Source organism: Haliotis rubra, unplaced genomic scaffold (genome assembly GCF_003918875.1).
Source record: "Haliotis rubra isolate DU_JTF1 unplaced genomic scaffold, ASM391887v1 Scf131, whole genome shotgun sequence".
In the NCBI taxonomy this organism is placed as follows: Eukaryota; Metazoa; Mollusca; class Gastropoda; order Lepetellida; family Haliotidae; genus Haliotis; species Haliotis rubra.
The window spans coordinates 426260-451119 of NW_025765237.1; the positions used below are offsets into that span (position 1 = coordinate 426260).

Below are 24860 nucleotides of genomic sequence, written 5' to 3' on the forward strand. Positions count from 1 at the left end.
ATGCTTAATGACAAATGAGAATGAATAAAATAAAAGTATTCAAACATCTTCACAACAAAATATGATTCCAATGAATAATGACATAACATAAGCCATGCATCAACGTCTCTTCAAACAGGCAAACACTGCAAACTAAGTAGGTAGGAGTTACCTCCCATTGTCAGCAAGTTTATACATTGAAGTTATTACGTGTATGTGTGTGCTGTTGTAGTCATACAGGGGTTACCTCCCTTACCTGGTGTCTTGCCATCCTGGCTTCATGTAGCTCTGCTCGGAGTTTCTTCAAGTCTTCCTCCGATTTCAGCAGGTGCTCCTCCAGGGTGGCCGACTACAACAGAACAAGGGTTGCAACATAAAACACACAGGTGTACACCTCAGTAGGTCCTCCTCAAGGTTGCTTTAATACAACACAAGACAAGGGTTGCAACATACAACACACAGGTGTACACCTGAGCAGGTGCTCCTCAAGGTTGCTTTAATATAACACAAGACAAGGGTTGCAACATACAACACACAGGTGTACACCTGAGCAGGTGCTCCTCAATGTTGCTTTAATACAACACAAGACAAGGGTTGCAACATACAACACACAGGTGTACACCTGAGCAGGTGCTCCTCAAGGTTGCTGGAATACAACACAAGACAAGGGTTGGAACATACAACATGTAGGTGTACACCTCGGCAGGTGCTCCTCCAGGTTGCTGGAACACAATACCAGACAAGGGTTGGAACATACAACATACAGGTGTACACATCTTATCCCTACACCATATCCCTCCGCCACTCCTCACCTCCTTGTTCTTGTCGTGCAGGGCGACCACCAGCCCCTGTATGGTCTTGTCCCTCTTGAGACTGTTCTCCTCAAGACGGCTGATGTCTCGTTCCAGAGGGCGGAGTTTATTTTCCAGGTCCTGACCCAAAGAAAAGTCTCAGTCATACATCATGTCATTAAGATAATTCAGAGATTGATATCACTTATACAAAATCTACACCGAGCCTGTCAAGTATCCATAATGTGAGTGAGTGAGTGAGTATGGGTTTACACTTTTAGCAACATTCCAGCAACATCACACCAGAAATGGGTTTCACACATTGTACCCATGTGGGGAATCAACCCGGGCCTGTGTGAGCGAACGCTTTAACCACTATGCTACCTCACCACCCCAGTATCCATAATGATTCCTGGAGATGTCCTTTTAATAGCTGTTGTCACAGGAACTCCCTTCAGGAGGATTCCTTACAAGAGTGATATAATAGGACACGAGGGGACACTAGGACCTCTCATCCCAAACACTGGTCCCCAGTGTAATCCACACAGGGATGATGACATTGTCTGCTACAACCATGCTGAAGTAGAGAAATAACCTCACCTTATTTTTCTCGTCTTTGTCCCTCAAGGCATCTTCAAGTTTCTGAAAAAAGAATTGTACTGTCAGCATCCAGAGTTTTTATCACCTATCGCTACAGCTTACATGGGTATCCACCCCTATGATGACCTACCCCTACAGCTTACATGGGTAAGCACACCTATGATGACCTACCCCTACAGCTTACATTGGTATGGACCTACCCCTATGGTGACCTACCCCTACAGCCTACATGGGTATGGACCTACCCCTATGGTGACCTACTCCTACAGCTTACATGGGTATGGCCCTACCCCTATGGTGACCTACCCCTACAGCTTACATGGGTATGGACCTACCCCTACAGCTTACTACATGGGTATGGACCTACCCCTATGGTGACCTACCCCAACAGCTTACATGGGTATGGACCTACCCCAACAGCTTACATGGGTATGGACCTACCCCTTCAGCTTACATGGGTATCCACCCCTATGATGACCTACCCCTACAGCTAACATGGGTATGGACCTACCCCAACAGCTTACATGGGTATGGACCTACCCCTACAGCTTACATGGGTATGGACCTACCCCTATGGTGACCTACCCCATATGGGTATGGCCCTACCCCTATGGACCTACCCCTATGGTGACCTACCCCAACAGCTTACATGGGTATGGCCCTGGCCCTAAAGCTTACATGGGTATGGTTTCCACCCCTATGATGACCTACCCCTACAGCTAACATGGGTATGGACCTACCCCAACAGCTTACATGGGTATGGACCTACCCCTACAGCTTACATGGGTATGGACCTACCCCTATGGTGACCTACCCCAACAGCTTACATGGGTATGGCCCTGGCCCTAAAGCTTACATGGGTATGGACCTACCCCTATAGCTTACATGGGTATGGACCTACCCCTATAGCTTATATGGGTTATGGGTATGGACCTACCCCTATGGTGACCTACAGCTTACATGGGTATGGCCCAGGCCCTACAGCATACATGGGTATGGACCTACCCCTATAGCTTATATGGGTAATGGGTATGGACCTACCCCTATAGCTCATATGGGTAATGGGTATGGACCTACCCCTATGGTGACCTACCCTTACAGCTTACATGGGTATGGACCTACCCCTACAGCCTACCCTTACAGCTTACATGGGTATGGACCTACCCCTACAGCATACATGGGTATCCACCCCTATGGTGACCTACCCTTACAGCTTACATGGGTATGGACCTACCCCTATGGTGTTGTCTTTATCCTGTAACTGACTCTGCAGGTTGTCCAGCCTGTCCTGGAGTTTGCCCAGATTCTCTTGTTGGTCGTCCACCACATCCTGCAACACAACACTGTCAGTTCACAGAACCAAACCACCATTCCCTTCTGTAATAAAATCAGGAACCACTGAGCAATGGCGACCAAAACATTCTTGCAAATAGAAGACATTGTGGCTGAAGACAACATGAAATATCCTTCGACATTCCTGGTAAACCATAGAACAATGAGGGGTCAGCAGATAAAGGAAGGCATGCAACAGAAGGTACAGAGGGATAGCAAGGCAACATACCAAGTCCTCTCACACAGTCCCAAACACAGGAGCTACTGAACTAAGGATACATCACAGAAGATGAAGGAGAAGGTATCATACAGAGGGATTACACATAATCTCAACTTCTACAAAGGAGGGCTGTTGGTCCATATCAAAAGTTATTAACTTTTTGCTTTGGTTTTCAAAATCCTTATTATTCAATAAGAAAAGGAAAAGTGTTAGTTTTCATTTCATTGCCCAAGGCACACTCGTTAATGGGTGGTGACCGATATAATTTACAGTGGGGCCTGGACGGGTTGACCAACCTGGAGGTGGTTCTGAGCCAAGAAGGAGTCGGAGTCCACAGTGCGGGCTTCCTTCAGGGCGCTAGACAGTTGCTGCATGCAAGAAAACATTCACAGTCACAACACAGAGACAGGCTTCACAGCAGCTGATGATACAACCTGACCCTCTAGACACCTGTTTCCCCCAGATTTCTTAAGAAAAAGAGTACACATTTCTCAAGAGAATATAGTATATATGCTACTTTGCATGGTTCTGTGATCTGTTCTGATAGACAATACATATGTCTTATATCGCTCTTATTGACAAAGTGTGACCCTGCAAGTTGTATGATCCCCAGGGAGTTGAGATTGATAATACGACATGCCGTTGAGATTGGCATCCAGTGATCGATGGAAAAAACAAAGCTCTTCTGAGCAGCTGAGATGGATATCGGCGCTATACAAATGTATGTATGTATGTATGTGTGTGTGTGTGTGTGTGTGTGTGTGTGTGTGTGTGTGTGTGTGTGTGTGAGTATATATGTATATATATCAGTTATCTATATCAGCCCTACATCATCCAGTAGCTACATCTCTGTACAGAGTCTGCTGTGAAGCTGCCACTACAACATCAATACATGCACAATAGTTAGATGAAACAACAAAAGCTGATTTAGTTTCACACGTTTCATGTACCAAGAAGTTCAGAGACGTAACTGGACCCAACATTCAAATAGCTTACCTGCAATCAAATGGTGTGTTACAGCATGCGGGTCACATGCTGAAGTACGTTCTCTTGGAACAGGGATCAGACCATGCAAGGGATGATTGCATGCTTGGTAAGTCACCAATGTGTGTCGCCACTCTCAATTGACCCACTCCTTGCTGTTATTCATGCCTTCCTTTTGACCAACCAACAACCCTGTTTAATATAACTACCCTAATGTCTGACCCACCCATCCAGTCACATGTGTCTGTCATGACCCACCCTCCTGCCTATTTATTCACGTGTCCGATCACTTTGACAACATACACGTGTTTCCTCCATACATCTACTAAGATTTGTCGGTCTGAGAACATGCCCTGCAAACCTTACCTGTTGGTCTGAGAACATGCCCTACAAACCGTTCCGGTCTGCCTGACTCACCAACAAGTGTGCCACACCCACCTACACATCTACATGTTTACTATGTCCACCTACTCACCAGCATGTCTGCCACACCCACCTACACATCTACATGTTTACTATGCCCACCTACTCACCAGCATGTCTCCCCACCTACCTACTCACCAGCATGTCTGCCCCACCCACCTACTCACCAACATGTCTGCCCTGCCGACCTACTCACCAGCATTTTTGCCCTGCCCACTTGCTCACCAACATGACTGCCCCGCCTACATACTCACCAACATGTCTGCCCTGCCCACCTATGCACCAGCATGTCTGCCCCCCCACCTACTCACCAACAGGTCTGCCCTGCCCACCTACTCACCAGCATGTCTGCCCGGCCCACTTACTCACCAACTTGACTGCCCTTCCCACCTACTCAACAACATGTCTGCCCCCACCTACTCTCACCAGCATGTCTGCCCCGCCCACCTACTCACCAACATGACTGCCCCACACCACCTACTCACCAGCATGTCTGCCCCACCCACCTACTCACCAACATGACTGCCCCACCCACCTGCTCACCAACATGACTGCCCCCACCTACTCACCAGCATGTCTGCCCTGCCCACCTACTCACCAACCACATGACTGCCCCACCCACCTACTCACCAACATGACTGCCCCGCACACCTACTCACCAACATGACTGCCCCACCTACCTACTCACCAACATGACTGCCCCGCCCACCTACTCACCAACATGACTGCCCCACTTCCACCTACTCACCAACATGTCTGCCCCCTCCCCCACCTACTCACCAACATGTCTGCCCCACCCACCTACTCACCAACATGTCTGCCCCCACCCACCTACTCACCAGCATGTCTGCCCCTACCACCTACTCACCAGCATGTGTCTGCCCCACCCACCTACTCACCAGCATGTCTGCCCCCACCCACCTCTCACCAACATGTCTGCCCACCCCCTACTCACCAGCATGTCTGCCCACCCACCCACCAACATACTGCCCCACCCACCTACTCACCAACATGTCTGCCCCCACCCACCTACTGTCCACCTACTCCCAACATGTCTGCCTACTCACCTCACCAGCATGTCTGCCCCACCCACCCTACTCACCAGCATGTCTGCCCCACCCACCTACTCACCCAACATGTCTGCCCCACCTACTCACCACATGTCTGCCCCACCCACCTCACCAACATGTCTGCCCACCTACTCACCCACCTACTCACCACCATGTCTGCCCCACCCCCGCCTACTCACCAACATGTCTGCCCCCCACCTACTCACCAACATGTTCCCCCGCCTACCTACTCACCAACATGTCTGCCCCGCCCACCTACTCACCAGCATGTCTCGGTCACGTCGGTCAAGCTCCTTCTGCAGATGGTCCAGTCTGCCCTGCAGGTCCTGTCTCTCATGGCCAGTCTCTGACAGTCTGGTGTCCAACTGATGTGCTCGTTCAGCTTCTGCCTCCAGTTTCCCAGAAAGTTCCCCTATGTCTCTGTAGCAGAAGTACATACTTGATCACCATCACAACAGTGGCAGACATGCTCATGTCTCTTCAAGTAGGATAATAATCTATGATAAATGAAGTGCTAGCAAATATAACAGCCGTTTTTAACCTTTATACATATGCACAACAGACAAAGATGTTTTTTCTGGACACAGAGGTCATCTCAAATCTATGACTGAAACTGGAAAAATGAACATCCTCTACAACACTTACTTTTCTTTGGCATCCACCATCTCTTGGAGTTTCTGCAAACAAGAATTACAATAACTTCAAGCTTAAATACACTTTTGTATCTTTACTTTTGTATCTCATTACAGAAACAAATCAACACCACTTCATACTGATCTACCTGTTGTTTTATTGTATGTGTGTGGCATTACTGACCTGTACTTCCTGAGTGTGTTTGTGGGCGGCGGAGGTTTTATTGTATGTGTGTGGCGATACTGACCTGTATTTCCTGAGTGTGTTTGTGGGCGGCGGTGGATTTATTGTATGTGTGTGGCATTACTGACCTGTACTTCCTGAGTGTGTTTGTGGGCGGCGGCGTGTGCTGTGTTGAGAGAATCCATGTGGAGCTGAAGCTCATGCTCCATCATCCTCATCTTCTGCTGCGTCTCTCGCAACTCCTCCAACAGCGGCACTGACTCCTGCAACATCAGCAACAGTCATGTCAACCATGCAGTGAATATTAAACGAGGAGCGAGGCAATTCTAGCCCCAAAGCTGGTTTAGATGATGTGGTGGTGAAGCAGGTGCTTGTGTGAGTGACCTACCCTATTCCTCTCCTGCTGCATCTGACTGCGGATCTGGTTCAGTTCTGTTTCATGGTTGCTGGTCAGGCTCTCCATGGCCGTGCTGCACAGAGGGAAAATAACTTCTACACCAAGTCTGCTTTCATCATCTTATTATTTCTTCTCTTACTACCATGTAATCAAAGTATTCACCACACACAAATAAAAGAATAGTCAACACAGTGTATAATTCCTGATATAACAGGGAGAATTCTTATACACTGAAAGTTTTCTTTAAAAAATTCATAACTAAACTGTCAAAATTATTACACAACTGTCAGTGAAAGAATAAACCCATCTCTCTGCCTCTCACCTATCCCCTCACCCCCTATCCATCTTTCAAGCACTCTGTCCAATCTCCCTGCCCTGCTGACCACTCTCCACCCTGCCGACCCATCTCACAACCGTGCTCACCAGTCTCCCCACCCTGCTGACTGCTCACCCCACCCTGCTGACCAGTCTCCACACCCTGCTGACTGCTCACCCCACCCTGCTGATTGCTCATCCCATGCTGACCCATCTCAACACCCTGCTGACCACTCCCCACCCTGCTGATCAGTCTCCCCACCCTGCTGACCCATCTCAACACCCTGCTGACCACTCCGCGACTGCCGACCCATCTCACCGCCCTGCTGACCAGTCTCCCCACCCTGCTGACTGCTCACCCCACCCTGCTGACTGCTCACCCCACCCTGCTGACTGCTGACTGCTCACCCCACCCTGCTGACCTATCTCAACACCCTGCTGACTGCTCACCCCACCCTGCTGACCCATCTCAACACCCTGCTGACTGCTCACCCCACCCTGCTGACCAATCTCAACACCCTGCTGACTGCTCACCCCACCCTGCTGACCCATCAACACCCTGCTGACTGCTCACCCCACCCTGCTGACCCATCTCAACACCCTGCTGACTGCTCACCCCACCCTGCTGACCCATCTCACCACCCTGCTGACTGCACACCCCACCCTGCTGACCCATCTCAACACCTGGCTGACCACTCACCACCCTGCTGACCACTCCCCACCTTGTCGACTCCATCTCAACACCTGGCTGACCAGTCACCCTTCTCACCTGGCCTTCTTGAGCAGCTCCTGTTTGTCCATTAGCTCCTTCTTCAGACTCTCCACTTGGACCTTCAGCTCTATGTTCTACAACAGCACAACACACACTCTGTACCACAACCCAACCTGTACCTCAACACTGTACATTAGAGTAAACATACACCAACAATGTACAACAAATTCACCAATATACTCACCACTGACAACAAAGAAATCCATGTGTATACATTTACTTAAATTAAAACACCACAATCATCTACAGAACACAGTCACAGGTCTACAGAACACAGTACCCAGAGCTCCACTGAGTAGGTACTCACATGTTTTCATTTTAATTGGATATCCTAACTTTTCATTGAATAACCAAATATATTTTACTTGCCAAATAGTAACTCAATTTTATTGAATATTTTCTCTGACACAACATGGACAACTTATGTGCACAACCTTTCTTAAAATTAGTTTAGTATAAAACATACTCATTCGATGTACTCATATGCAATAACACTCAAAGTAATTGAGGTTTGAACATTATGTTTGCCTAATGTATGCAGATACGCAGTTCATCCAGAGCTCTGGTACCATGTCTACAGAACACAGTGCAACAGAGAATCACAACACTTATTATACATGTAGTAATCATCACTGACTTCCTAGAGAAACCAAGGAAATCTTATCAACTAAATTGTTGTTAATGAATACTAGGGAGGACTAAATATTTGAATTTGGAAAATATTTAATTATTATTATTTATTATTATAGGATATGTATATATAGCGCACACATCCAAGCAACAAGTAGATGCTCAAGGTGCTGGTATTTTCAGAATCAAATAATATTCTGTGTCCATAGGTCATATATTTCTTTGTTAGTACCACTCTTGGCAATATTCATGCTATATGACAACAGCCTGTCAATAATTGATGATGGTTCAGACAATCCAATGATTGACATTAACCAAGTCACCGGGCCCAACATTCCATAGTATTAAGTTGCCTCATACATCTATTACGAATCTGACAGACTACATCCAATATACATTACCTCTCTCATTTCATCCCCGACCAGTAAGCAGCAACGAAACAACAAATACATGTTATAGGGAAGGAATTTGCAGATTTTTCCACAATGTGAAGAATAAACTTACAAGACTGGAGGAACAACACATCTGTATACACCACAGTTTTGTTGACATTCTCCAAGAGATTATTTGAGGAAGATGTGCACCACAAACTGACAAACTATAGCTAGGCAGCATGTTACTAGACTAACTGGTGCCCTTAATTCACTCTCTTCACCATTCTGCTTACTATCTTCACCAGGACATGTCAGTGTACTACTGACTATCTGCACCTGTAAATATCAATGTTCTACTGACTATATGCACCTGTAAATATCAATGTTCTACTGACTATCTGCACCTGTAAATATCAATGTTCTACTGACTATCTGCACCTGTAAATATAAATGTTCTACTGACTATCTGCACCTGTAAATATCTATGTTCTACTGACTATCTGCACCTGTAAATATCAATGTCCTACTGACTATCTGCACCTGTAAATATCAATGTTCTACTGACTATCTGCACCTGTAAATATCAATGTTCTACTTACTGTTTTGAAGACATCCTCCCCATCCCCAAATTTCTGCTGCATACGTTCCTCCAGGAAGTAGATTCGCAGCTTCAGACTGAAATTCTCCTTCTTCAGCTCTGCAATTTGCTGAAACAGAGAACGACTCCACTCAATTGTCAGACACAGATTCTGTGATCAAACAATGTTCTACAGCTACACAACCTGTCTAAATCATTTGAAAACTACCATAACCAATATCTGATGACATATCCCAACACAGACTTACATTCATGCTTGAAACACATAACATTTCCAGTCAGCATGAAGTTCTTATCTCCCATGCACCAGGGTCGTGATAATGCACCTGCTCCAACTGGAGTGATTACACAAGGGCACTGAATGCAACCTGAGCAAAGGGGGGTAACTCTTCCAACAAAACACAACATTAAAGTTGTAACCTCAGCAGCTATTATCTTGATGTAACGGTGCTGCTCAAGTTAGGCACCGCTCATATACAGTCTATCATTACCTGGGAAGGGGTTGGGTTTGTTGAGATCGCAATCTCTGTCATTCAACAAGATGACGTCTACAAACATTCTACCAGAAATATCGGTGGGATGCTGCTCTCCACACTATCAGGATACAATGAGATGCACCAAGGTTTCAAAAACATGGCGCCATGAAGATATTTCTCCATATCAAACTGAGAGGCTGCCTGTGAATCGTAACAATGAAACCACAATGATTCATGTTTCTATATGATCCCACTGTTGTTGAGTGCCTCACCTGGTCGTACTCCTTCATGGTGCGAGCTCTGATTGGAGACATCCGCCCATTGTTCTGTTTTGTTACCACTGCAACAAACAAAAGACATGTTTAGCAAATAATCTCACATGCATATCATGGCGTATCAGCACAATGTGTGAGGGCAGTCTGACGTGATGAAGGTGTCAGACATTTACCACATTGATGACACCGACAAGCACAGGTATGATACATTGATGAGCACAGGTAAAACACCGACAAACACAGATATGACACACTGATGACACCGACAAGCACAGGTATGATACATTGATGAGCACAGGTAAGACACCGACAAACACAGGTATGACACATTGATGACACCGACAAACACAGGTATGACACATTGATGACACCGACAAGCACAGGTATGATGCATTGATGAGCACAGGTAAGACACCGACAAACACAGGTATGACACATTGATGACACCGACAAGCACAGGTATGATACATTGATGACACCGACAAGCACAGGTATGATACATTGATGAGCACAGGTAAGACACCTACAAACACAGGTATGACACATTGATGACATCGACAAACACAGGTATGATACATTGATGACACCGACAAGCACAGGTATGATACATTGATGAGCACAGGTATGACACATTGATGACACCGACAAACACAGGTATGACACATTGATGACACCAACAAGCACAGGTATGACACATTGATGAGCACAGGTAAGACACCAACAATCACAGGTATGACACATTGATGACACCGACAAGCACAGGTATGGTACTGTTAAGAAACACAATTCAGGGATTTTAACCAACGACCAAAGAATTCTGGAACACCAAAGGGTGTTGGCCCAGCAGACTGTAGTGGATGAGATGGCCATACACTCCTTTTGGCCCATCCACCTCATCACTGCAGATTCAACTGCCCACCAAACTCATCACTGTCCATCTAAAGGCCCACCTAACTCATAACTGCCCATCAAACTCACCACTGCCCATCAAACCCATCACTGCCCATCAAACTCATCACTGCCCATCAACCTCATCACTGCCCATCAAACCCATCACTGCCCATCAAACTCATCACTGCCCATCAAACCCATCACTGCCCATCAAACCCATCACTGCCCATCAAACCCATCACTGCCCATCAAACTCATCACTGCCCATCAAACTCATCACTGCCCATCAAACTCATCACTGCCCATCAAACTCATCACTGCCCTCATCACTGCCCATCAAACCCATCACTGCCCATCAAACCCATCACTGCCCATCAAAACCATCACTGCCCATCAAACCCATCACTTCACAAACTCATCACTGCCCATCAAACCCATCACTGCCCATCAAACCCATCACTGCCCATCAAACCCATCACTGCCCATCAAACCATCACTGCCCATCAAACTCATCACTGCCCATCAAACCCATCAAACCCATCACTGCCCATCAAACTCATCACTGCCCTCATCACTGCCCATCAAACCCATCACTGCCCATGAAACCCATCACTGCCCACCAAACCCATCACTGCCCATCTAACCATCATGTCCATCCACCATCACTGCCCGTTACTGCCCATCAAACCCATCACTGCCCACCAAACCTATCAAACTGCATCCATCATCAAACCATCACTGCCCATCAAACCCATCAAGCCCATCAAACTCATCACTGCCCATCAAACCCATCCTGCATCAAACTCATCACGCCCTTCATCAGGCTCATCAAACGCATCAATTGCCCATCCCATCCACACCCATCACTGCCCATCAAACTCCATCATAGCCATCATCCACTGCCCATCAAATCCAATCACTGCCCATCAAACTCATCACTGCCCATCAAACCATCACTGCCCATCAAACCCATCACTGCCCATCCGACATCACTGCCCATCAAACACATCAAGTATCCATCCCAATCATCACTGCCCATCAAACCCATCCACTGCCATCAAACCATCACTGCCCATCAAACTCATCACTGCCATCACTGCCCATCAAACCTCATCCCACTGCCCATCAAACCATCACTGCCATCAAACTCATCACTGCCCATCCAAACCCATCACTGCCCATCAAACCCATCACTGCCCATCAAACTCATCACTGCCCATCAAACCCATCAAACCCATCCTTGCCCATCCATTCCATCCATTCCATCCATCCACCCATCCACCAGTCCATCCATTCCATCCATTCCATCCATTTCCTGCCCATCCATTCCATCCATTCCACCTTCCATCCACCCATCCATTTCCATCCACCATTATCCATATCCTCCATCCACTCCACCCTCCATTTCCATCCACTATTATCCTTCCATCCACCCTTTATATCCATCCATCCACCATCCATTTCCATTCCATCCACCATCCATTCCATTCCATGTCCTTTATTCCATCCATCCATTATCCATTCCACTACCATTCCATCCACCCCATCCGTGTCCACCATATATTCCATTCCCTCATTATCCACCGTCCATGCTTTCCATCCATCCACTGTCCATTCCATTCCATCCACCCATCCATCCATCCACCACCCATCCCCATCTTTCCATCCATCCACTCCATTCCATTTCAGTGTCCATTCCATCCACTGTCCATTCCATCCACTGTCCATTCCATCCACTCCCTTCCCATCCATTCCATCCACTGTCCCTCCATCCACTACCCATTCCATCCACCCATCCTTATCCACTACCATTCCTCCACTGCCATTCCATCCACCCATCCATTCCTTCCATCCACCCATCCATCCATTCCTTATCCTTTCCATTATCCATTCCTCCACCATCCATCCACCACCCATTCATCCACTGCCTCCACCATTCATCCACCCTCCATCCTTATCCACTTCCACTGCCATATCCGGCCATCCTTCCTCCACTGCCATCCACCCATCCATTTCATCCACCTCATCCACTGCCATCCTTTTCAGGCTCATCCACTGCCATCCATTGCTGCCCGTCAAGACCATCCACCCTATCCATTGTCCACATCCGTCACTGTCAGGCCAGGCCATCAGGGCTCACTGGGGCCATCCTTCATCCGTGTCCGGCCATCCATTCCATTCCATCCATCCTTTTCCGACCATCCTTGTCCGTGTCGTATCCGTGGCCATCCATTTCATCCGCGTCGTCCGTGTCCTTCCGTTGTCCGCCGTCCGCCTCATCCTGCCATCCGGCCTTCCGTCCACTGTCCTCGTCACTGCCGTCGGCTGCCATCACTGCCGTCGGCTGTCGTCGGCCATCCTTGTGTCCTGCCTGGGCTCATCCGGCCATCGGGCCATCCTGCCGTCCGGCTCGTCCGCATCCTGCCGTCAGGCTCATCCGCCTCATCATCGACCGTGCCATCACTGCCATCAGACCCATCGGCCATCAGGAGCCATCACTGCCATCGTAGTCAGACCATCCATCAGGACCATCATGCATCAAGACTCATCCTCATCACTGTATCAGAGCCATCACTGCCCGTGGGCTCATCGTATCCGTCATCGTATCCGTCGGCTCGTCCGCCGTTATCCGGCCATCCGTGTCGGCCGTATCCGCCGTCGCCATATCCGTTATCCACTGCCGTCGTCGTCCGTTCGTCGACCGTCGTATCCGTCGTTCATCCGCCCTGGAACCGTCCGCCGATCAAATCGTCATGATCAGATGTCGTTCCGTCGTCGTCAGACCGTCGATCGATCCGTCGATCGTCATATCGATTATCGTCGATGGTCGTCGATATCAGATGATTCGATCATTCGTATCTTCCGTCAGATCGTCGGAATCGTCATATCCATCAAACTCATCACTGCCCATCAAACCATCACTGCCCATCAGACTCATCACTGCCCATCAAACCCGTAAGACCATTAAAAATCATCTACTACCCACCAAACCCATCACTGCCCATCAAACTCATCACTGCCCATCAAACTCATGCTGCCATCATGCCCATCAAGCCATCACTTGCCCATCTGATCCATCATTGCCCACAAGCCCATCACTCTTATCAAACATCACTGCCCATCAAGCCCATCACTGCCCACCAAGCCATCGCTGCCATGGAGCCCATCTGCCCATCAAGCTCATCACTGCCCACCAATCCCCATCAGATGCCCATCAGATCCATCACTGCCCATCAAACTCATCACTGCCCACCAAACCCATCACTGCCCATCAAACCAATCACTGCCCATCAAACCCATCACTGCCCTTCAAACCCATCACTGCCCATCAAACCCATCAAGCCCATTAAAATCATCACTGCCCATCAAACCAATCACTGCCCATCAAACCCATCACTGCCCATCAAACCCATCACTGCCCATCAAACCCATCACTGGCCATCAAACCCATCACTGCCCATCAAACCCATCACTGCCCACCAAACTCCAGCACTTCATCTTCAATCCAACTCAGAATCACTAAATGTGTACCAATCATTTAACAACTCTCCGCCAACTCAAATACCCATCGCCCACCAACTCAAATACACATTGTCCACCAACTCAAATACCCATTGCCCACTAACTCAAATACCCATCGCCCACCAACTCAAATACATTGTCCACCAACTCCAAATACCCATCAGCCCACCAACTCAAATACATTGCCAACCAACTCAAAATAAACATAAGCCTACCAGCTCAAATGCCCGCCAGCCCACCAACTCCAGCAACACATAAGCCCACCCAGCTCAGCAACTCGCCGCAGCCCGTAACTCAGCAACTCGCCAAGCCCGCCCAACTCAGCAACTCTGGCCCACCAGCTCAGCAACCTATAAGCCCACCAACTCAACAGCTCGCCAGCCCACCAGCTCCAGCAGCTCGCCATGTAAAGCCAACTCAAATGCCCGGCCCACCAGCTCAGCAACTCGCCAGCCCACCAGCTCAAAACACATAGCCGCTTCAGCTCAGCAACTCGCCATGCCAACCAGCTCAAATGCCACCCGCCGCCCACCAACTCAGCAACTCGCCAGCCCACCAACTCAGCAGCACGCCATGACCAACTCAACAGCATACAAGCCACCAGCTCAACAGCACGCCAAGCCAGCAACTCGCCAGCCCACCAACTCAAATACCCTTTGCCCACCAACTCAAATACCCATTGCTCACCAAGCTCACATACGCATCACTTACATCAACAACCAGTACTCATTTGCCCACCAGCTCAAATGCCCATTGCCCACCAACTCAAATGCACATCCTTGCATCAGCTCAGCTACCCATCACTTTGACCAGCTCAAATGCCCATTTGCCCGCCAGCTCAACAACACATTGCCTGCCAGCTCGGCTGCCCCATCGCCCGCTCAGCTACCCACTGCCGGTACCAGCTCAATGATGCATTTTTCTTAGCTCGGCTACTTGCATTGCCCGCCAGCTCAAATGCCCATTGCCCATCAGCGCGTTGCACCATCAAATGCCCAGCATCCAAATATGCCCGCCGTATCACTCTGCCCGTTGACCTACCAGGAATGGATCCATCTTGATATTTCCGGTGATTGCCAAATGTATGATCTCGGCAGCAGATCTGGGTTGGCACTGAAACAATAAGGATGGAGTTAAGAAGGGGTTATCTCTCTTTATAGCAAACACATGAACACAAAGATTTGCCTCGGTGGCAATAAATCCTTAAATTTGTCTTGGAAAAGTTCTTAATTGCAAACAACTGACATTGCATATGATATATACAGAACACTATCTGTCCATGTTCATGATGAAACTGAAACATAAACTTCAAGTAGGCCTGGCACAATAGCAATGGTTCTTCATTAATTCAAACTACACAATATGTAGGTCTTCCATGACAAATAACCAATGAAGGTCCGGTTTAGAACTGATCTTCAGTAACCGATGCTTGTCGTAGGAAGTGACAAACGGGATCGGTATGTCAGGCTCGCTGATTTGGTTGACACGTGTCATCGGTTACCAATGCGCAGATTGATGCTCATGCTGTTGATCACTGGATTGTCTGGTCCAGACTCGATTATTTACAGACCACCACCATATAGCTGGAATATTGCTGAGTAGGGTGTAAACCTAAACTCACTCACTCACTCCATGACAAATGCTAGTACAGCAGCCTGACAACATCGAAGACCATTGTCTTCTTGAGAGACAGAAGTCTCTATCAGATTACTGTTATGCTGATCCAGTCAGTATCAATCTGCATCTGTCAAAATGTGCTACCAGTAAACTCTTACAAAATGATCTGATTCAGCATCTGCTGATATCCAGAAGAAGCCTTCAGTCACAGAAACAACTAGGAAGCTCCTCTCATCAGTACTGTGTGCCCTCTACAGAACTCAATAAAATTGACTGATTTACTTATTACCGATTGATTAATTGTTAGATAATCAATTGAAACAGTTTCCTCGAGTTATGTTCCTTCTGTCTATATATTTGATGTGGACCACACACTTTGTTCATTCTCCATTTCCAAAACTCTGTTGAACTTTCATCTCTGTGGAGCAACACATCTGGTATCTAAACCATTCAAGATTCATACACTTTTATTTAAATTGTCATTGTGTTTATTGTAATTCCTGCATTCTGATTACATCCATTTCCGAATGAATGTAAATAATTAATCCACGCCCACCAATGCGCACATCTTTCACCATGTTGGACACCTGGGGAATCCAAGTTGTAGTTTATGGAATTCATACAGTTTGCACTTTGGATTTTCAATTCATACATGAATGAACTGAAGAAAATACACCTCTAATCTGTATAAGACTGAGACCACACCTCTTCATGTTGATCTTTAAGTCAAGTTTTCATCTTGTTATCAATGCCATCCAAACCATGCAAACATACTGAAGATATTTTTATTCAAATTCATACTTCTTTCAATCCTTGGATAAGTATATATCCATGTATTAGGAAAGATAAGCTTCAGACATGACACAAGTAATGATATGTGAAGGTGAAACTTGAAGCATGGTTCCCCACTGGGTACTTGGTCATCAGGTGAGGAGGCATGTTCCTACCGACAACAGGAGCTGTAGGTCCAACAGGAGGCTGGCTATCTTGTCTGCAGATGGGGAAGGAAGTGGGTGGGGGAGGAAGTGAGGGGGCAGTGGAGGGAGTAGAACGGTGGAGGGGTTAGAGATCATAGGCAGATGTACATTGGCAAACGCCTGAGTCAATTCACCTCTAGCCAAATGTTAAAGGTACCCCCAAGGCAAGCAAAACTTTGGGCTTCCAGGGGGTGAATGTTTTCCCTTTTTGTGGCTAGACATTGATAATATGGGGAGGAGAGAAGGGAAGGGTGGGGGATAAACTGATATGGCTGTGCAGCAGGGAGGAAGTGTCTCTGATAACAGCGCAGATGTAATGGTCTCTCTGCCTGTCCTCTCTCTCTATCTGCCAGGTTGGGCAACCACGGACAAGATAACAGCTCATCTGTATCCAGCAAAGATGCCACAGTGGGGCCATGCAACGTCAAACACACCCGGCTACATGACTCACTGCAGAGAAACATTAGGAAAGTGAAACCTAATAGTCATATCACTGAGCTATTCATGGAGATTTACAAATTTTCTTCATAAATACGAGACGTTATCAATCCTACATTAATCTGAATACAGACTGAAGATGATAAGATGTTTCTACATGTTCAAGTGTCACAAGTGAGGAAGCACAAAGAGACAGCAGAACATGGATTGCACATGTAAACATCCCACCCTAACAGGGCCCCCCACTGTCACATGACCATCACATGATACTGCAGGATTTTGGTTTGCAGCATTGGAAATCAGCATTGAGTTAAAACACCACACACATGAACTTGTGTGAACAGAATCAATCATGTTACATAAATATGATAAATTTGTTAACATTATTATCAAGATTGTGTGCTCCAATTATAATAATTCTTCTATTCAATTTATAATGCAACAAAAAATATTTGCTGTTGGTATCGTTAATATGTCTTCATCAATAAATATACAAAACTTGCAAATAATATGACGAAAATGCAGTTCTAAATGTTATTGTTGACACACATCCCCTACAACCATCCCAACCCATTGTGTCTCCTCACCCTTTACCCAACACTAGCACCGGAGGTGACAATTCCCCACAACAATAAACATGATCGAGCCAGGCAGATTTCAGTTGTGATAATCACACCAATTCCATATCATCAGAGTATTGATTCCATGTGAGATTAATCCAGGCCTGTCATGGCATAATCCACATAATCCCCTATGCAGATGATAGCCTGATAGACCAAGGCTGCAAGACGCTAACAATTACATCGTTTAACACCTCAGATCACAATTGATAAACACACTATCATATAAACCACAAAAACACTGGTCGTCCCATCCTGACATAATGGGCCGTGACGTCCTCCTGGGTACAGAATTGTTCAGACTTTAGCCTGATGTGTCCACTACACAGGATGTTATCCTCGCATGTTTGACGAAGCATGTAATGAGTTGTGTTATAAATAGTAGATTATCAGCTTACACCCACATGATGTGTCTGTGTATTGTAGACAACAGGACCCTCTACCCGACCTGTCACAAGTAGTGTATTCTAGAACCATGCCCTGTATATTCCTGTATACCTGTCATCAAACTACCTTAGTTTCAGAATTATCTCTTGGTCCATCTAACATCCAAATGGCTTCCATGGGAGATATTGTTTGGAAACATTCAACCCTGTTTGCAGACCGACGTCATCAGTTTCTGTCACTTATTACTGTTACAAACTGAAGATGTCGGAAGTATGATGTTGGCCAACAAATGGCATCTTACACTTGGGTCAGCAAACCTTGCAGTATTAAACTTTGATCAGATCAAGTTGATGTTTCTGATATCTACAAATACTTCAGTGAGACTCTATATATACAATAGTGCACCCTTACCAAACTCAGATACAGCCCAGAGCTCTAGATAAGCTGTGTATTTGCGTAAAACATGAAAGATAAAGACCCACCCACCCAAATTTTGCATATGTCAAGAGTATAATATATGCATTAATTATGATGCTTATGCTCTGTTTATAATAAATGTGTAATTCAGAAACCAAATTAAACCTCTTGCGTTTCAGATTCTGTCAACCAATCAAAATGATTCATTTGCAAATTCATGACATTTTATACACAAAAGAATCCGAATGTAAATGTATTTATGACTGCAGTGGAAAGCAAATCATATGTCAAACTTTCTTAAATGATTCTTCATTGGTGCACCTAGAAATCCAGTAGAGTCCAATGGCAAATATTCTCCTAAACTATACCTTGAATCATAAATAGTAAGCAACATTATGGCATGGTTGGTCAGAAGTAAGATTGCAAATTATCTAGCTGTTATTTGCTCAAGCAAATTGGAGAAAGATGTCATTAACGGTCAGAATATATTGTCAATCAAACCCTAGATGAATTGGTCTCAGCTGCTATTCACTGGGTTCAGCTTCAGGTGCCAGGGAACCATGATGAGGTATCAATGAAAACACTTGATGACCGGAAAAGCAAATATCCATGGCTAACAATTAATTAAATATAGATTAAATGATGAAATATGGTTGTGCTGTAATGCTTGTCAGTCGGCAAAATCTAGTGTGCAATTAACCAGTGTCTGACCTTCTGAGGGCTCACTGAGCATTCAGATTCCAAGTGTCAGGAGAATGAGGTGAGGTGAGGTGAGGTGAAATTTGGTTTAACGTTGTGCTTGAGAATATTTCGCTCTTATGACGACATGCATGCGTGTGTATGTGTATGTGCGGCTGCTTGTACTAGCCCAGACTTAAGCTGGTTTTATAGTGCTAGCCGCAGTGAAGCATGAATACACCACTCAGACATATTATACTGACTCCGAGCTGACCTCCCCTTGTTGTACCCATTAATGCCGAGCGCCAGACAGGGACCAACAAGTACCATGTTTTAATGTCTTTTGGTATGACGCGGTTGGGGATCGAACCCGCGACCTTCCGCTCTGTGGGGCGGACGCTCTAACCACTACACCATGGAGGCGGTCCGTCAGGAGAATGACAATGTGACAACTTTGTCATTTGAACAACTTGTTGTTACCACAGTCACCAGTGTTTTATTGTTGCACACCAGCATTCACCTCGGAAATACCACTTCAATGGTCAGTAGAATGACAATGTGGACCGTTGAGTGGTATTTCCGAGGTGAATGTTGGTGTGCAACAATAAAATGCTGGTGACTGTGGTAACAACCAGTTGTTCATATGACAAAATTGTATTTGACACTGTTAACTACTGTAAACTACTCCTTCACAGGGATTTTAGCACTGCAAAAACATAATTTTGATCTTTTTCATTGAGTTTTGGCACTATCAGTGATCTGGCAGTAATACATATTTTTTAAAATCCAGAATTAGGTGGTTAATGAAAATCCTGAAACCCAATTGAAAATGGAAAGAACTAAATTGAAAAGCATGGGTAAAATACCGAAATTGCCTCTTGCTTATCTAGAGTTTTACAGTCGCTGGCAGCAATCAGTTAGGGATGTCTGCTTGTAGGATCTTAGAACTAGAGGAGCGTTTTATTAGCCTAACCTAAGTGTTTCACGCATGTGAATTTGGAACCATGTTTATTTCACACGTTCAGTGTTGCTCAGCAGTTCTGTGTACAGCGCCATGTCCATGTAAAGCTACACAATGCTTGAGACAATGGACTGTGATAATAGCTTCTGTCCTGGATGATTACAGCTTTGTTTGGGTGTATACGGACAATATCCCACTATGTCCACCACCACTGCAAGGTGCTCATTAGATGCATTACTGGACACTGTGTTGCCAACACTGACCTGTCAGTACATGTGGGACTAATTCATATATACCCCTGAACACTACCTCTTCTGCATAAAGACCACCTCCTAGGTGTAGTGGTTAGAGCGGGTTCGATCCCCAGCCACGTCATACCAAAAGACGTTAAAATATGGTATTGTTGGTCCCTGCCTGGCGCTTGGCATTAATGGGTACAACAAGGACTGGTCGGCTCGGAGTCAGTATAATGTGTCTGAGTGAGGTATTCATGCTTCACTGCGGCATGGTATCTCAGTGGGCTAGCACTATAAAACCAGCTTCAGTCTGGGCTAGTACAAGCAGCCGCACATACACATACACACGCATGCCCGTTGTCATATGAGCAAAATATTCTCAAGCACGACATTAAACCCAATTTCACCTTACCTCACCTCTTCTGCATAACTTGTCATTTGTTTATTGTAGTACTGTATACCTATCTGCCAGCTAAACCTATCCATGTGTACTACCCAGTGTTCCCATTACAACAGACACTGTAGGTGAAAGGCCATGTAGCTCACCTTCTTCAAACACACCTGTTTTGTGAGTGAGTGAGTGAGTCTGTGCAAGGTTATCTGGTAGACTCCAATTAAATCTAACAGGTCCACAGCTTAAATGGGATTAGTGGTTCAGATTTACAGAACCAAAGATTGAGAGAAACAAGTATTAGATTCCGACTGGATTCAGGATTTGTGTATGAGAATCACAGTTGAACATATCCAGCTAAAGGCTTTGGTCTGCTCTGACTTTACTATTTACTGGCTCCAATATTCCTGTTTACATTCAATGCCTTCAAACCAATGCATCATACTGGCTGCAGTAACTATGTGCACTTTCAGTGAAACTGATGAGAACATCCCAGTGACCTATAAAGATCCCATCTACATCCTCCCATCTCAGCAGAGATATACCACTCAAGAGTAACTCACAGCAAGCACCTGTTGCAGCTAATTCACTAAACAGATACCCAGGTGCTTGGATGACATCTTTCTGCAGTTAACATTGGCTCCCTGCCCTGACAAGCACCAAGACAGTCCCTGCCAAGACAAGCGGAGTCCCTGCCCTGACAAGCTCCAATTGGAGACCCTGCCCTGACAAGCACCAAGTGGAATCCCTGCCCTGACAAGCACCAAGTGGAGTCCCTGCCCTGACAAGCACCAAGTGGACTCCCTGGCCTAACAAGCACCAAGTGGAGTCCCTGCCCTGACAAGCACCAAGTGGAGTCCCTACCCTGACAGGCACCAAGTGGAGTCCCTGCCCTGACAAGCACCAAGTGGAGTCCCCATGACAGGCACCAAGTGAAAGTGATGGTTGAACCATATATGCCGAGATGCAGCCAGGGTGACCCAGGAAAGCCAGGGGCACTATACCTTAGCCACAGATGTTCCTTAGGATGAGACCTCTTGCAACTTGTATCCCTACCAAGATTTAGTGGACAGCAGGCACCATAAATACCACTTCTATAGCTGGATTACTGCCAAATCTAATGGGTTGTGTTATCTGCGGGGTGCTTCCAACTGTAATCATTAAAATAACACTGATCAGTGTTTTCACCTGACCCTGTCTTCACCATTATAATAACTGAATACAACGTGGCTAAGCTTCAACTACTTTCAGAGCATCTTAACCTTTACAAAAGCTTTTTTCTGCCTTTGGGACACCATGGTGTCTTCAGATGCAGCCCTTTCAAATCCATCTCCCAAAGAAAATAGGCCTGGATTCACTCCTCCCATAGTTCAGTTGTGAACTCTAAAACAGATAATACTGCTGCTGATATTATGATTACTGTTGTTTAAAGTCACACCCTGCAATATCCCAGCTATAAGATGACAGTCTGTACAAAGTTTAGTCTGAACATCATGAGCATTGATCTTCTAAGTGGGTTTACGATGACATCAACCATGTCAGTGAGCCTGACCATCTGATCCTGTTTAACACATGAGCATTGATCTTCTAAGTGGGTTTACGATGACATCAACCATGTCAGTGAGCCTGACCATCTGATCCTGTTTACCACATGAGCATTGATCTTCTAAGTGGGTTTTCGATGACATCAACCATGTCAGTGAGCTCTGACCATCAGTGAGTCAGCTGAGCCTGACCATCTGATCCTGCTTAACACATGAGCATTGATCTTCTGACATCAACCATGTCGTGGTTTACGATGAGCATTGATCTTCTAACTTTTAGATGACATCAACCATGTGAGCCTGACCATCTGATCCTGTTTACCACATGAGCATTGATCTTCTAAGTGGGTTTCACGATGACATCAACACATGTTAGTGAGCCTGACCATCTGATCCTATGCTTTAATCCTGCTTACATGAGCATTGATCTTCTAAGTGGGTTTACGATGACATCAACCATGTCAGTGAGCCTGACCATCTGATCCTGTTTACCACATGAGCATTGATCTTCTAAGTGGGTTTACGATGACATCAACTATGTCAGTGAGCCTGACCATCTGATCCTGTTTACCACATGAGCATTGATCTTCTAAGTGGGTTTACGATGACATCAACTATGTCAGTGAGCCTGACCATCTGATCCTGTTTAACACATTCTATGTTGAACATGGAAGGCTGAAGGCCAATTATTACCTAGATAGACCTTCAGTAGGAAAACCATATATGGGCTTCACACATGAACAGTTCGTGATTTTCCAAACATGTTATTGTATGTCGGCCATGGCATTGCAGGTAAGTATGTAAGCTTTAAATGATCAATGTAAAAGAACCTATATCATCATTTGGACCTTTAATCTGTCACAAGTGTGTGTATTCTCACTAACATATAGTTAACACTGCACTGTTTTTTTCACGTATGTCATATGTATGTGTTAAAACATTGTCTTGATTTCATCCTATGGTTGGATTAATTTTGCCATCATTTACAACGCAAGACATAATTGAACATATTCAATTCTTGCATGAAAACTGCAAAATACATGACTGTCCATTACTTTTTCCCCAATAATCTTGAATCTGGAAATATATACAAATGTATCCCATGACAAATGCAGGATTGAATGAGTCCCCTGCTGCCAATAAACCTGACTACAGCACCAAGAAATCTTGGGGCCAGAAAATACACAGAGTGTAGAGAACACTGCACCAGTTGTAAGTCTCTGTTACAGCATGGGGCTGATCCTCACTGGGAGACTACAGCCCAGTCAGCATTAATTACTGCCAGGCTGGCATGTTATGTAGAACAACCTGTTGATGCTATACATACCATAAGGCTGCCAACACTATATAGTACTATCCGTGAAGCTGCCAGCACTATACAGTACTATCGTGAAGCTGCCAACACTACACAGTACTATCGGAAGGCTGCCAGCACTATACAGTACTATCGGAAAGCTGTCAACACTATACAGTACTATCATGAAGCTGCCAACACTATACAGTACTATCGGAAAGCTGCCAAGCACTCAGGTACTATCGCGTAAAGCTGCCAGCACTATCAGTACTATAGTGAAGCTGTCAACACTATACAGTACTATCTCATCGAAGCTGCCAGCACTATACAGTACTATCAAAAGGCTGCCAACACTATACAGTACTATCTTGAAGCTGCCAAGTACTATCAGTAACACAATACTATACAGTACTGTGAAGCAGCACAATACTATACAGTACTATCGTGAAGCTGCCAGCACTATACAGTACTATAGTGAAGCTGTCCAACACTATACAGTACTATCGTGAAGCTGCCAACACTATACAGTACTATCGTGAAGCTGCCAACACTATACAGTACTATCGTGAAGCTGCCAGCACTATACTGTACTATCGTGAAGCTGCCAACACTATACAGTACTATCGTAGAAGCTGCCAGCACTATACAGTACTATCGTGAAGCTGCCAACACAATACTGTATACAGTACTATCGTGAAGCTGCCAGCACTATACAGTACTATAGTGAAGCTGTCAACACTATACAGTACTATCGTGAAGCTGCCAACACTATACAGTACTATCGTGAAGCTGCCAACACTATACAGTACTATCGTGAAGCTGCCAGCACTATACA

At 45.8% G+C, this 24860-nt stretch overlaps 1 protein-coding gene across 3 annotated transcripts in view; it reads right to left on the reverse strand.

Moving 5' to 3' along the window:
• Nucleotides 1–24860, reverse strand: part of LOC124267399 (centrosome-associated protein CEP250-like) — an 83846-nt gene that overhangs the window by 30416 nt on the left and 28570 nt on the right. For 2 of the 3 annotated variants that reach the window (XM_046702309.1, XM_046702308.1), the window contains exons 2-14: nt 15507–15578; nt 10050–10117; nt 9303–9410; nt 7697–7773; nt 6604–6685; nt 6344–6478; nt 6045–6076; nt 5663–5819; nt 3219–3290; nt 2605–2700; nt 1371–1412; nt 792–911; nt 236–328 (exon numbers count right to left, since the gene is read on the reverse strand). In XM_046702309.1, coding sequence (XP_046558265.1) covers nt 236–328; nt 792–911; nt 1371–1412; nt 2605–2700; nt 3219–3290; nt 5663–5819; nt 6045–6076; nt 6344–6478; nt 6604–6685; nt 7697–7773; nt 9303–9410; nt 10050–10117; nt 15507–15578 — 1154 coding nt within the window. The remainder of the gene's footprint in view (nt 1–235; nt 329–791; nt 912–1370; nt 1413–2604; nt 2701–3218; nt 3291–5662; nt 5820–6044; nt 6077–6343; nt 6479–6603; nt 6686–7696; nt 7774–9302; nt 9411–10049; nt 10118–15506; nt 15579–24860) is intronic. The other variant, XM_046702310.1, reaches the window with a different exon arrangement.